This window comes from Cibotium barometz, chromosome 25 (assembly GCF_041138505.1).
Source record: "Cibotium barometz isolate CiBa-2024 chromosome 25, ASM4113850v1, whole genome shotgun sequence".
In the NCBI taxonomy this organism is placed as follows: domain Eukaryota; kingdom Viridiplantae; phylum Streptophyta; class Polypodiopsida; order Cyatheales; family Cibotiaceae; genus Cibotium; species Cibotium barometz.
Genome location: NC_141070.1, coordinates 47,682,548 through 47,696,211, shown reverse-complemented (window position 1 = coordinate 47,696,211; position 13,664 = coordinate 47,682,548). Strand labels below are relative to the sequence as shown.

At 49.6% G+C, this 13,664-nt stretch overlaps 1 protein-coding gene across 3 annotated transcripts in view; it reads right to left on the bottom strand.

Moving 5' to 3' along the window:
• Positions 1-13,664, bottom strand: part of LOC147624646 (potassium channel KAT3-like) — a 77,680-nt gene that overhangs the window by 4,270 nt on the left and 59,746 nt on the right. For 2 of the 3 annotated variants that reach the window (XM_086819664.1, XM_086819667.1), the window contains 3 exons: positions 1,905-2,090; positions 1,534-1,728; positions 1,328-1,403 (listed from right to left, as the gene is read on the bottom strand). In XM_086819664.1, the coding sequence (XP_086675790.1) occupies positions 1,328-1,403; positions 1,534-1,728; positions 1,905-2,090 (457 nt within the window). The remainder of the gene's footprint in view (positions 1-1,327; positions 1,404-1,533; positions 1,729-1,904; positions 2,091-13,664) is intronic. The other variant, XM_086819665.1, reaches the window with a different exon arrangement.

Here is a 13,664-nt window from a genome sequence, read left to right as displayed (position 1 = left end):
AAGCGACTGTTGCAGTAGCTCCTGCCAGTGATTGTTGGCAATTCTCTTCGATTCCTCCTAGTTGCGTGTGCATCTATGAGTTAGGTAGAGTCTCCACTATGGCTTGGCCAATGGTGCCGTGTGGAGAGAGGAATCACTGCTCCACTGAAGATGGGTTCGACAGAATGGGAAAAAGAGAGGTAAAACTCAATGAGAACTTAATCATGATTAATATAGAGGATTAACCAACTAATGGCGGGGCTTAGGAAAGTGACAAGGCTCTGATACCATATCTTGATAAAGATCATGGAGGCTTAAACACATCAAGGTGAGCCCTGGCTAACCATAACTAGGAGTGATTATAACTTCTTAAGCACAAAAGATTAACTTGAGCAGGAAGATAATTAGTATAATGACGATTCAAAGTAGGAGCAATTGAGTATTTATCATTCATGAGAATGTGCCTCTTAAATAGGCTAAGTACAAGGCATGAAATGTGTCATGGATGATGTCAAGTCCCTCCTCAATCATCTCCTACATTCTCTATAGATGCTCTCCTAGAATCTCTCATCAAAGTAAACATTGGTGGTCTCCTAAATACATGGGAAATAGGCGCCTTCTTCTAGGTAGAAATGAAGCCCTTTTACAAGAGTAAAGCCAAGATTTTACGTGCCCCAAATGACCTTAGAATATGGGCATGAATATTGGGTGTATATCCCAACAAGCCTGTAAGAGGTGCTCAAATCGGTTCATTGTGGGAACCCGGAACCGCAAGCCTTGTTGTCTCACACGCTAATAAGCAGCGAGCTGCTTCCCTGCACCCTGCACCCCGCACACCGGCCCCCTCCCTCATCCCCTATGCAAGCCCTCCAGTGCCCTTTCCTCACCCTGAACCCCCCTCCCCCCTCTTCTCTTGCTTCTTTTTCTTCACCTCCGCACTCTTCTTTCCCCTCTTCTGTATTTCTTGTTTTTTGTTTTTTCCTTGCCCTCCTCCCGTTTTCCCTTTGTAAGCTGTTTATAAACCATCTCCCCTCGGAACTGCCCAATTTTCAATCTGGAAGGCTATGCCACTCCCAGCGATTGAGCTGCCCATGGATCTTTTCAGCATGGAGGCATTGAAAATATGAGCTAGTCAGAGTTGGGTCATTGCATAGTGTGTCTCTCATCAAAACAAAACAACGCAACATTCTTGGGAGGAGGGAGGGTCACAACCCAGAGGTCATAGCGTATACCACATCTCTATGCACATGGACATCGTAATCAACAACAGTGCCTCATTATATGGTTGTGGGTCATAATATTCCTCTTAGAAAAGTGGGACATGGTAAGGTTTTAGAATATGGCATACCTTGGATGTTGGGGTCACCTCCATAAAGCAAAAGAACTTCGACACACTCTAGAAACCCATTGGCTGCTGCAATATGCTGAGTTTGTTCAAAAACCCCAGAAGATTAGAACCTCACATTTGAGGACACCCAATAAGAACTGAAGTGCCCAATCAAATAGAATGACAGCAATTATTAGTTTTGGTTGACATGCAGGGATGCTACAAACCAAAGGTGTACGCCCGCAGTAATCTGTCGTGTTTGGATCTCTTCCTCTTTTCAAAAACTGCTCCAAAAGTTGACTATTCCCTCTGGATGCCACAAAACATAGGCTCAATGTCATGCCCGTCCCAACCTCTGTCATGATTGAATCATTCTCTGTGGAAAGCCCCAATAATGAGGAAATCTTTGAGTCTTTCAAAAACTGGCACAACACATTCAGAAGCTGATAAGAAGCCCTTCTTGGACTAGAAAAGTGAGGATCTTAAAGGTTATTTTATGAGATCAATGTTAAAAGGCATCATTACATCATGCCACAACATCAGCGAACTCTTATAATGGATATGCAAACAAATGTAAAGAGGACCTTTTACAAGAAACCTGGTAAAGATTGTCAATCACAATCTGTCCATCCACAATATTGCCCTGAACAATGCTCAGAAACACATTCCGATCAATGCGCAATAATTGAGAAAGCTTTTTGCTCCGAACTGTGTAAGGTTGTGGCTTATAACAAAGTGCTCCTATCTCTCCAATCACCTCCCCCGATCTTGCAGTTCCAATCAGCTGTAGGACATGCAAGACATGAAGGGTAACATCAGAACTGTTACTTCTGTTGTCAACAATGAGTAAAGTGGCCATAATGTAGCTATAAACTATGTTGGTGCTTAGATATCTCAGTTATCTCTTGGCCCCATTGGATGTGTTGGGGTGTGTCCATATGTAAGTACATAGGAAATGTGTAGGTACATGTGAGAGTACATATCCATATGTAAGTAAATGCGAGAGTACATATCCATATGTAAGTAAATGCGAGAGTACATATCCATGTGTGAGTACATATGAGAGTACATATCCATTTCAATGCCAGACAGTATAAGAGCTCATGTGGGTGTGATAATCCTCAGCCATCTAGAATGTCCACCATAGGAGACTCGATGACCATCATAAGGCCCCTCATGCCCACCGCTTGGGGGGGGGGGGGGGGGGGGGTGGTTGTGGGGAGGTTTGTTGTCCCCGTGGCACTGGTGCATCTATCGAACCTGGAGCTACTGTGCAGAGGGATGATGCCCTGGACCACGGAGGGGGAGGGGGGGTCATGGATCGGCCCCTCTGATCATAGCTGCCCTCGCCTGGGGGCCGAGAGGGAGAGGGAGAGGGAGGGGGGGGGAGGGGGGGTCTAAATCGGCCCCTCTGATCATAGCTGCCCTCTTTAAGTCTATCACCTAGCTTTATTATGTCTAAATGAAGGGTCTGGAATGACGGTGTATGCCGAAAGCCTCTAACTCGAATAGGATTGTGACGTCGACCTGGCACGGCTTCACACAAGTCGAACATGGGTGTCCCTACCACTACCACACACATGTCACACGCCATGCCGATCGTGATTTGTAGCATGCAGAAGCTTACAGTGAGAGTGCAAAGAGAGAGAGAGAGAGAGAGGTATTAATGTCGGTAGAATGCAACACGAGGGCATATACGACCAACGGTTGGACTTAAACTCGGGTGGATCATGAAGCGACATAAACACAGGACTGGGTCCCAAATACCCTTTGAAGGGCCCCCACTACAGATGGCATATTTGCTTTATTCGAATGATGAGAAAATACTGAATCTTGGAGACCTTCCTCGGCTGATGACTTTCAGCCTGAAGATGCCCTTCTTGACCTTCACTTTTCACCTTGCATTAAGCTTTCCCTTTACGATATGGACTGCCCGTCAAGGTGCCCCTGCCCTGCCCCTCCATAGGTGTGAGCACACCTCTACAAGGCTGGCCGACTGAGATCAGTCCTGGCCACCTTGGTCTAAGCCTACAAGGGCTAGCCGACTGAGACTTAAGAGGCCTTAAGGGGGCCCATGGGCTGCCTCACAAGCAGCCCAAGTGCAGGGCAGCAAAACAAGTATTTGATGAAACCATATGCTGCTTCTGGTGCCTTGCATGTGGCTAAAAGTTTAACCACCCGTGGGTCATGTCTACATCATTCCAAAGAGTGGCACTGAGTGCGAGACATGCATTACTTCCATGTGCGGGACAGGCACACCTGACCATGGACCCTATTGGACTCCTGGCTGAATCGTCCTAGACAAGGGCTCACAAGGGGACACTAACCACTCTAAGACACCTGCTATATAGATATGTCCACGTGACATCCCCTTTTCCTTAACTTGACGGAAGCTGCATAGCCTCCAAATAGTTCGTGAACAATGCCAGACACTCTTCGAAGAAATTCTTGTCAAGCCAATTTGCTTCATGCATCCCTCGATCCTGAAACTTCGTGAGACATTGATGCTCATTGTGCGGCCGGAGGGGTGCTTGAAGCGGTGTAAAAGGAGCTCTTCTGGAACCATTACCTCAGCTTCGTCCACAATATTAGGTTCCAGTTCATCTTGGACATCTGTGGGAGGAGGTCCGGCATAGTGCTTCAACCAAGCAACGTGAAACACATCATGCATGGTCCAACTCGGAGGTAACTTCAGCTTCATGGACCCCTCGTTGATCGTCTTCACAATGGGAAAAGGTCTGAAACTTCGAAATTATAACTTTGGACATCGCTTGCCCACCTATTTTAATCTTTGTTTCAAAATCCCGAGATAAACCCAATCTCCTTCTGAGAATCACGTCCCTTCTATCCTTGTTTGCTTGCCAAGAATAGGCCAGGATTGAACGATTCCAACTATGGGCACACTTGGCCTTTTATAGGGTTCTTGGGCAATGTAGGAGCTGGCCGACTGCTGTCGGACCAGCCTGAAATTCACGCATCGCTGGTGGTCGGGCTGCGTTTCTCCATGGACAGAGGTGCCTGCTCTGCAGCCGACGTCATCTGGTACAGCCGACATTTGCCCTCCCTGCAGCCGACAGCACCTTCTGGTTCTTCTCCAAGCCTTGCTTCAGTCTACACTGCCAAAAGTGCTCTGTGCTCCATCATCCTGGTTCTACCTGGTTCATACTCTTTATCTGGCTGCCTCTTCTGGACCAGCATCGGTGAATGTCCATGGCATCTTTCATGCACATGACATCCCCCTCTGCTAAACTTGATGACGGGTTTCCAACCTGTTCTTGGATGACTGTCATCATCCCATACTTTTTCCCGAAGTCCCTCTGTCATCCATCCATCCCTCGCAACCCTTTTCTCCGAAAGCCCGGCCCGGTCTCTAAAACCACTCTGTCTCAGAATAAGATCTATGCATCTGTTCCATCTAGTCCACAATCCATTCCTGCCCTGACTCTGAACACCGTCTTGGTCTTCATTCCTGAGAAATGAGTCTGGCACTCTCACATCACCCTTGGAGGATAAACCTCCCTTGGGACCGTTGCCCGAGAACCTATCTGGCTCACAGGACCGCCATCCCCTTTGGCTTTGTGGAACACCACCAACAAACCTCCTGGGAGTTCTTCCCGATTCTGTGCTCCTTGCCTTGGGCTTCGTATCCGTGTACTTTCCTGTACCTTGGACCTGTACACCGTCATATGGGATTGATTCAGTGTTTAGCTTTGCTGAGCCTGATGCTCTGATACCAATGTAACACGCGGAAGCTCTGAGAGTCTTCTTTCAGCCCTAAACACTCCTGGAAACCATCTGATGCAAAACGCAGATATAGATAGAGAGTAGAGAGATGTGCTGGAAACCATCTGATGCAAAACGCAGATATAGATAGAGAGTAGAGAGAGAGAGATGTGCTGGAAATTCAGTATATTGATATGGTACAAAAAGGTACCTCTACTACAGCCATAGGCTGCCTTGTACAAAAGGTGGTGAACACCCAAAATCTTGTCCTACTCTAGGACCCTAAGGACCCAATCCCTAGAGGCTTGAATGATTCCAACTATGGGCACACTTGGCCTTTTATAGGGTTCTTGGGCAATGTAGGAGCTGGCCGACTGGGCCTGAATCCGGACCAGCCGACTGGGCCTGAATTTCACACATCGCTGGTGGTCGGCGGGCTGCGTTTCTCCATGGACTGAGGTGCCTGCTGCAGAGCTGACGTCATCTGGTACAGCCGACATTTGCCCCTCCTGCAGCCGACAGCACCTTCTGGTTCTTCTCCAAGCCTTGCTTCAGTCTACACTGCCAAAAGTGCTCTGTGCTCCATCATCCTGGCTCTACCTGGTTCATACTCTTTATCTGGCTGCCTCTTCTCGACCAGCATTGGTGAATGTCCATGGCATCTTTCATGCACATGACATATATTGTCCCTATGTAATGTAGGGGCGTCGCTCTGTGCACTCTAGTCTTGGCTTTCTGGAAGGTGCTGAGGCAAAAATTTCATAAACTTACTAACCTTGTTGGGGGTTGTCCACGATCCAGTGATCTTGGTTTGCACTTCCTCAAAGGTCTGTGTAATTGCATGTTTTAGATATTTCAAACCGTATAAGCTTCCTTCGCACCTATAGTAAGGTTTTCCATGCAAGAGAAGGGCCTTTGTGTGGAGTGTACTATCAATGCCAACAGTAGCCCTCTCACATTGCCACTCAAGGCAAACGAAGTGATCCCTGGTAATAGAGCAGTCACAAGTCCCATCACATTGCCACTCAAGGCAAACGAAGTGATGCCTGGTAATAGAGTGACACGTTTCTCTAGAGCAGTCACAAGTCCCATCATACTTGGTCCAGCTCTGGTAGTTCATTGAACTCTTGAGCAAGGGGTCTCGGATTTAATCCAGCTTGCTACAACCAACACCTCCTCATGTGAGGGTTGCATTCCGCGTATGGTGGGTGGGCATAGGACTCTCTTCTTCTTCTAACCTTCCAAAATTGGGATTGAGATCGGAGATGACAACAATTCCGACTGATTAGCAAGGTCTCAACTCTTTGCTCCCTCTAAGCCTCCAAAATAGGGATTGAGATTGTAGAGTGACAGCAATTCCGACTGATTAGCAAGGTCTCAACTTGGATTTAAAAAAAGGTCCCATCATACTCGCTTCATATAGACTGGCTGAGAGGTGAGTTGACTTGAGAACTTTGGGTGTGAAGAGTGACACACTGGAGATCGAGATAGAGGTACCTGGAGCATGCTTAACTTAATTGTCGTCTCATTGTTGTGTCAATACGTAGGGATTACAAACATCTCATCAGGCGCAAGAAAAGTATCGCATTTATTGCAAAAATGAACAAAAAGTATCGCATTTATTGCAAAAAAAGAACAAAAAGTGCTCAACATTTTTGTACGAAAGTTCCTTCAAGAATTCTGGCTCTGCTTTTACAGTAGTTACTTCAAGAATTCTGGCACCGCTTTTACAGTAGAATTCTGGCACCGCTTTTAAGAGAGAGATTCAGCTTGCTTACTCACAAACCCAGCCATCTGAAGAGCATACACAGGTGGGTTGCTCAAGGCAACCAGCTCCCCATTCACACCACAGATATGTCACCCAACCTTGATTACCCTGTTCACCACAAAGTAAGTCTTCAGGTCATTTGCAACTGGGACATGCTCCCATCTAGAATGACTATATTAACCAAGAAATGTTTTCACATCCCTCACAGTTTTACAAATGGGCCACTCAAGCATTGCCTTCACTTTGTTGTCAGGGTCCAGGTGTATTCCATCCTTGGAAATTACACATCATAAATAATCTCATCCTTTGTGAAGAAACATTTTTACCTTTTGGCATAAAATTTTACCATATCTTGGTTTTTGCAAACATTTTCTAAGATGGATCTCATGTTCAGTTCTACTTTATTTTTAGAATAAATAAAGATCTCATCCAAGAATACTAGAATGAAATTGTCCAGGTACTCATGAAATACATCATTTATTAGGCATATAAAAATTGTGTGTTGACTACCATGAGTATATAACATGCACGTTCCTAAAAGGTGAATTTGGGCATGTTCCTGGATTCATCTACATATATATATATAAAAATTGTGTCAAATCAAAAGGTGAGTTAGTGAACTCATTGTGCCCATAAGGAGTTTGTGTTTGGCAGATGCTCCCTGTGGCTGACACTTGATGTACAGGAGGAGACTTCAACATGCTCGAGGACCCTGAGGACCAGAAGGGAGGATCTTCTCTTCCATATCCAGGGGCAGGACGCTTGGCACCTACCGGAGTTCGGTCGCACACAGGGGAGACTTGCCTTCTCCCTTTTAGATTGACACGCCGAGAGGCCCACCCTCTCGCGCCGCCTAGACCACTTCTATGTGTGACAAAGACTTACTAGGAGATTTTGGAGTTTAGGGGGGTGTTCACCACCTTTTGTACAAGGCAGCATATCCTTCAATTTTTTAATTCTTTGGATTAAAAAAACTCCTAGAATATATCATATTATTTTGATAAAATCACAAGTAATTATCAAAAAATCGATGGATCAGAACACTCAGAATATTAAATTATGACCATTGAGAGGCAAAACATTTGGAAAACACTTTTTGAATCGACTTTTGAGTGTGAAAAAAATAAAACTCTTCTTTTCTGGATAAAAAAATATTGGAGGAGATTCTCTCGAGGTCCTTGGAATTTTGATTTAATAATCTGATAAATAAAATAATTGATTGAACTAATTCAATTTTTATTGCACCGAGGTGAAAATTATTGTCACCCAGCCCAAGAGGGCTTGGCCAAGCAGCCAACTGGCTTTTGGGCCAGCCCAGCCAGTTGGCTAGCCCATAGGGCAGCCTGGACACAACAGCCCACAGAGGCAGCCAAGACACTGTGAACACGTGGCATTTTCAGCATTAAATGATATTAAAACAGGTCATGGAGGGAAAGTGAACCAGCCGACTGCTCCTGATGGGATAGTATAAATAGTGGAGGCCACAATTCCATTCACCATCTCATTATTCACCAAGAGCTCAAGCAAATCAGGGGCTAGACAAGCCAAGGGAATTGCTAAGCAAAGGGGTGGAGAACTGAAGGTCAAGGGCAGGGTATTCCCAGCCAAGAAAAGGTCAAAGATTGCTGTATTTTCTTTCAGATTCACATCATTCTAACCTTTTTGTACCATATCAATATACTGAATTTCCAGCACATCTCTCTCTCTCTACTCTCTATCTATATCTGCTTTTTTTTTTTTCCGAGAAAAGATCCTTTCATTAGTTATAAAAATAACGCCCACTGGGCTACAAAAACCCCTCTCTTGCTCATAAGAAGGCTGAGCAGAGATGCAATCAAGGCAGCTAGGGAGACTCTCCCTAGGTGCAAAAAAGTACAAATACAAGTACAAATAACTGAGAGGCTATATCATACAATAGGAGGGGGGAAAATCCAAACAGGTGGCCTGTAGTGCCATCGGGGGGTACCCGCGTGTAGAGTATAGAAGGGACCGCTACGCCAAGTGGTGTGGAAGGCCTGGCGCCGCAAGATCGCTCAATCCGAGTCGCCCCGAGTGCGGTCATACTGTCCTCGCAGGGTGTGAATCAACTCCTGCCAGATACTCCGAACAGTCTCTGCTGGTGGCTCCAGTCTTCCCTCAAAGGCCCTGAAACAACGGGCTCTCCAAGTGAACCATATGGTGAGGCTACTGAGGAGCTCCCATCGTAGATCCCTCTCCTGTGTCCAGCCGGCGGACGAGAAATCCGGTGAAGGAACAAGGCGAGGCTGGCCCCGAATGAATCTAATGGCCTGGCTGTCCTGCTCCGACTCGTATCCCAGAGCAGGCCTTGACGAAGTCAACCAAGCAACGGCTCCCCACGTATACATGCCCTCTGGAGAGAGGGGGGCCAAAATGCGCAGAATCCTCAACCAAATCTGTTGTGCCTGTGGACAGTCCCATAGGCAATGTCACTGTGTCTCCAATGGGTGGCCGCATCTAACACAGGCCGACGGAAGGCCACTGTAGACAAGCCACGTGCCAACTGCAGAGCCCCTGTGGGCAACCAGCCACTGGAAAGTCGAGATCCTGCGTGCCTGTCGGCTAGCCCAGAGCCTGGTCCAAAAATCCTCCAGGAACTCCTGTGAGAGTCCCTGTAGCCGCCAATGCTCCGATGCAGCTGGAGAGACCATCCTCCTCGCAGTCAAAATATGCCTCCCCAGCCGAGCAGTGTACTGGAAAAAGGTGATCTCTGTGGCCTCGGGGGACGCATAAGGATCATGCCACTCGTACTCGCCAGGGTCCCACTGGAGCCGGGCCAAGGGGCACGCAGCATATGCCCATATGCGCCAATCAGAGTCCACATCTGCAGGGTCTGGATCAATATGCCACTTCCGAGAAGCGGCAGCCACTACTCGTATCCTCTGAAAGATGCACTCTGCAACCAAAGGCGACTCCGCCTCCACTCTCTGAAGTCTGCCCTCATCCTGTATCTCATAGTAGAGGCATCTACCATCCTCAGTGCAAGCTCTGATAGCAATCAGGATCTCCAACTGTGTAAAGGCTCCCATCCACCGTGGGGCCGCTGGCTCGAAAGGCGTGAACCACTCCTCAGTGAGTGCCTCCTGAATGTCATCCCTCATAATCAGCCCCCCTCTGAAGTGACTCAGCCTCTCTGCCTAGATCTCCTCCGGGAGGCTGCAAAAGGCCTGCCAATCTCCAAAACTGCGTGCTGGGCCTGCCCGCCAATGGTCCCCAGGCTAGACGAGGCCGAGAACCCAGCATATGACCATGCTCTGTGCGTATCGCAGGGCTCCAGATGAGCGGCTGTTTGGCCCGCAAGTGGGAGGTTTCTGAGAAAACCCCGGTCTCAGCAGCTCCCAAGCTCGCAGGATGCTCAAGGCAAATCTGTCCTCCCATCCTCTACTGAGGCCTGTCCTCCTCATCTCTATGAAAATCCACCGTATCTCTCGTGCCCAAGTGCCCCCTGTTGGGGGAGCTCTAGCCTGCAGCCGCTGAAAAAGAAGCTCCTTCCAAGGCTCAGCGCGCGCCTGGAAGCAGCCCCCGAACAATAAGCTTCCCCAACAAGGCTCTACTCTGATCAGCTGGATCTATAATGCCCAAGGCTCCCCTGGGCCAGCGGAAGAGTGATAACTGCCCAAGCAACCTTAGCCCAAGCCGGCTTACCATCCCGCCCAGACCAAAGAAAGTTCCTGATCAGCCTCTGTACCTGGCTGATGCAAGAGCTCGAGAAGATCCAGCAAGACGTGATGTACCACATAGTCGCTAAAAGCACCTGATTTGTCACCACCACCCTCCCAGCCAAGGATAGCCGAGCTGTACTCTAATATAAAAGCTTCTTCCGAATGCTCAGAAGAAGCAGGGCGATCTGCTGCTCAGGTGACAAATCAAGTCCAATCTGGCATCCCAAATACCGCACTACTGTGCCAGGAGGAATCCATCTAAAACCCGGGTCTGGGCTCCAGGACGGAGCGGGAGTGCTACTGATCCAAAAAGCCACTGTCTTGCGCCAATTGATCAATGCTCCCAAAGCCACACCAAATACCTGTAGGGACTGCTCTGCCCTCTGCAGATTGGCCTCCTGGCCATGCAGAAACAATCCTGTGTCATCAGCAAACTCAAAATCGAGCAGGTTCTCACCCCGTACTGGAAGCTGGAGTCCTCTCAAACCAACCTCCTCTGCTGTCAGATACATGCTCATAGCCTCTACAAAGAAGAGAAAAAGGAACGGGGCGAGAGGGCATCCCTGACGGACTGATCTCGTCAACTCAAAACTCGGCCCCCGTCCTCCTGCCATCAACACCTGGCTACGAGCTGTGGAGTATAGAGCCGCCACTCCTTGAATCCAGTCTGGCTCAAGTCCTCACCGAGAAATCTAGCTCAGGCCGTCGCCTCCCAAAAGGTGAAAATGTTGTCAAGGATACTGCGCTCCTTGACGAATCCTGTCTGGGTAGCATGAATCAACTCCCCAAGGAAGGGCTGGATCCTCAAACTCAAGGCCTTTGCTAGGACCTTGTAGACAGTATTGAGGATCGTAATAGGCCTCCAATGCCGAATATCATCTGACATTCCCTCCCCCTTGGGGATAAGAAAGATCAAGCCCTCTGAAAAGCTCTGTGGCATCACCCCAGTGTCCAAAACATACTGAAAGCCCCTGTGGAGGCCTGGCCCCAAAAGGTCTCAATAGCGCATAAAGAAGGCAAGCGTCAATCCGTTCTCCCCAGGGCAACTATGACGCGCGCGGAAGGACCCTCAAAGCCTCAACAAGCTCATCCTCTGAAAGGGGCTCACCCAAAACTGTGCGCATATGATCTGTGACCCTCCTCTGCACATGGGCCCACACAGTCTGTCTGCAAGCATCACGTGCCTCCGTGGCTGGCTCCGCTGAAAACAGGTCTCTATAGAACTCAGTGGCAATGGCTCTAAACTCCCCGGGCTCAGTGGCTAACGATCCGTCCTCCCTCCTGAGCTGGCGTACTCCTGCTCGAGCATGGCGGGGTCCGGTGATCTCAAAAAACTCCCCAATCACTCTATCACCAAGCTGCGTCCACTGAGAGGCCTGGCGATGATAGTAGAACTCATGTCTCTGCTCCTCTGCCTCTCTAACCTCCTGGTGTGCCTGGCTCAGCTAGGACGCCACCCACTCACATGTAGGTAGCTGCTTCTGAAGACGCTGAAGCGAAGCAAAGGCTACGTCTCAAGTGACGCTTCCGCTCTCGAGACTCTCCCAGCCGTGTCAAGGCTGTAGCGTGCAGAAAAGAGCTGAGCTCGATGAGTCCCTGGGCACACTGGCCTGCTGCATCCAGGTCAGAGCTCTGGCGATCATGCCATATTCTCTCAATGTCCTCAGAATGACTGGGATCTGTAAGTATCCTCTCTAGGATCCTCAACTGCAAGCTGGTCTCCCGTGTCCTCTCCTCCAGTGTCAAAATAACTGGCGCATGATCTGAAAAAGAGGTGCCAGCGAGAATGCCAACGGAGCCACCACGCTTCCCGAACCTGTCGCCCACATAGAAGCGATCAATCCGTGATAGATTAGTCCCTCCCTGCCGGCGATCTGACCGAGAAAAACTAAGACTGTCCTGAGAACGAGAGAAAGCCTCATGCTGCCATGCATCAGTGATCCGCAGTGTCATACAAAATCACTCCCAAGCTGCAAGCTCCGTGCCGTGCACTGTAACATGACTGCCTCCCACCCTATCGGCCGGGTCCTCAAGCATGTTGAAGTCTCCCCCAACACACCAATGTGCGGCCTCGGGCAATGCATCTATAACAAGGGTCCAGAACTCTGCTCTAGCACTAGCATGGTTGGGCGCATAGACATTGAGCACACCAAAGTGCTCATCGTGCATCCTCAGAATAACATACTGTGCTCTCCCAGGCACAATGACCCCGCGATCCACAATGGCGTGCCACCATACATCCGCAATGACCATACATACTCCTCCCTGCCCACCCAAGGGGCCAAAGCCTGCAGACCAAAATGTGTCCCATCTACCAGGCATCACCGACCCATATCTCCGAATCCTGCTCTCACTCAAATGGTGCTCCTGCATCATCAGAATATCAATACTGCCCCCAACCAGGCATCTCTGAAGCTCCTGCATCACTCAAATGGTGCTCCTGCTGGGGTCTCCTCCTGGAGGGGAGCAAAGCTGTTCCTCACTGGAACCCAGTGATGCTGAGGCTGAGACTGCTGCTGCGTCGGTCTCTGGGTATGCTACTGTGGCTGTCTCCCTCTACGGCGGCCCTGTCCAGGCTGCCAATCCGAGGTCTCTGTGGGCTGAGCAGGTGTCCCGGAGGCTGCTTGCCGAGCCGCATTTGTGGGCGGGCCATCGGGGGTCTGCTGCTGCGGGTGAAGGTCGGGGTCTCCTGCGAGGGCAAGCCTTGGCCAGGTGGCCGACTTGCCTTCTGCTGGGGTGGGTGCCAACTATACGGCAGATGGTGGAATGTGCCTGGAGGCGTTCCACCTCTGCGGCGAGGCTTGCTTTCTCTTCTTGCGAAAGAGAAAGCCTGATGGGGGTATCCTCAGGGGCAGGTGAGGGGGCTGTGGAAGAGTCCCTTTGAGGTGGGGCGGAAGGAGCCTCCATCAGAGTCTGAAAGCTGAGTCAAGGGCGAAGCGATAAACGGGGGATCCTGCAAGAGCCAAGAAAACGGAGCGGGGAAGGGAGGAGAGGGAAGGGCGGAAAAAACAGAGACAGGGGGGGCGGGGGGGGGGGGAACGGGGAATGAAAGGGGGGGCGGGGAAAGCGTGCAAGGGGGGGGAGGGCGGGGGAACGAAAGGGGGAGGGGGGGCAGCGGGGAACGAAAGGGGGGGGCGGGGAAAGCGCGCAAGGGGGGGGAGGGCGGGGGCAGGCAGGGGGGGTGGGA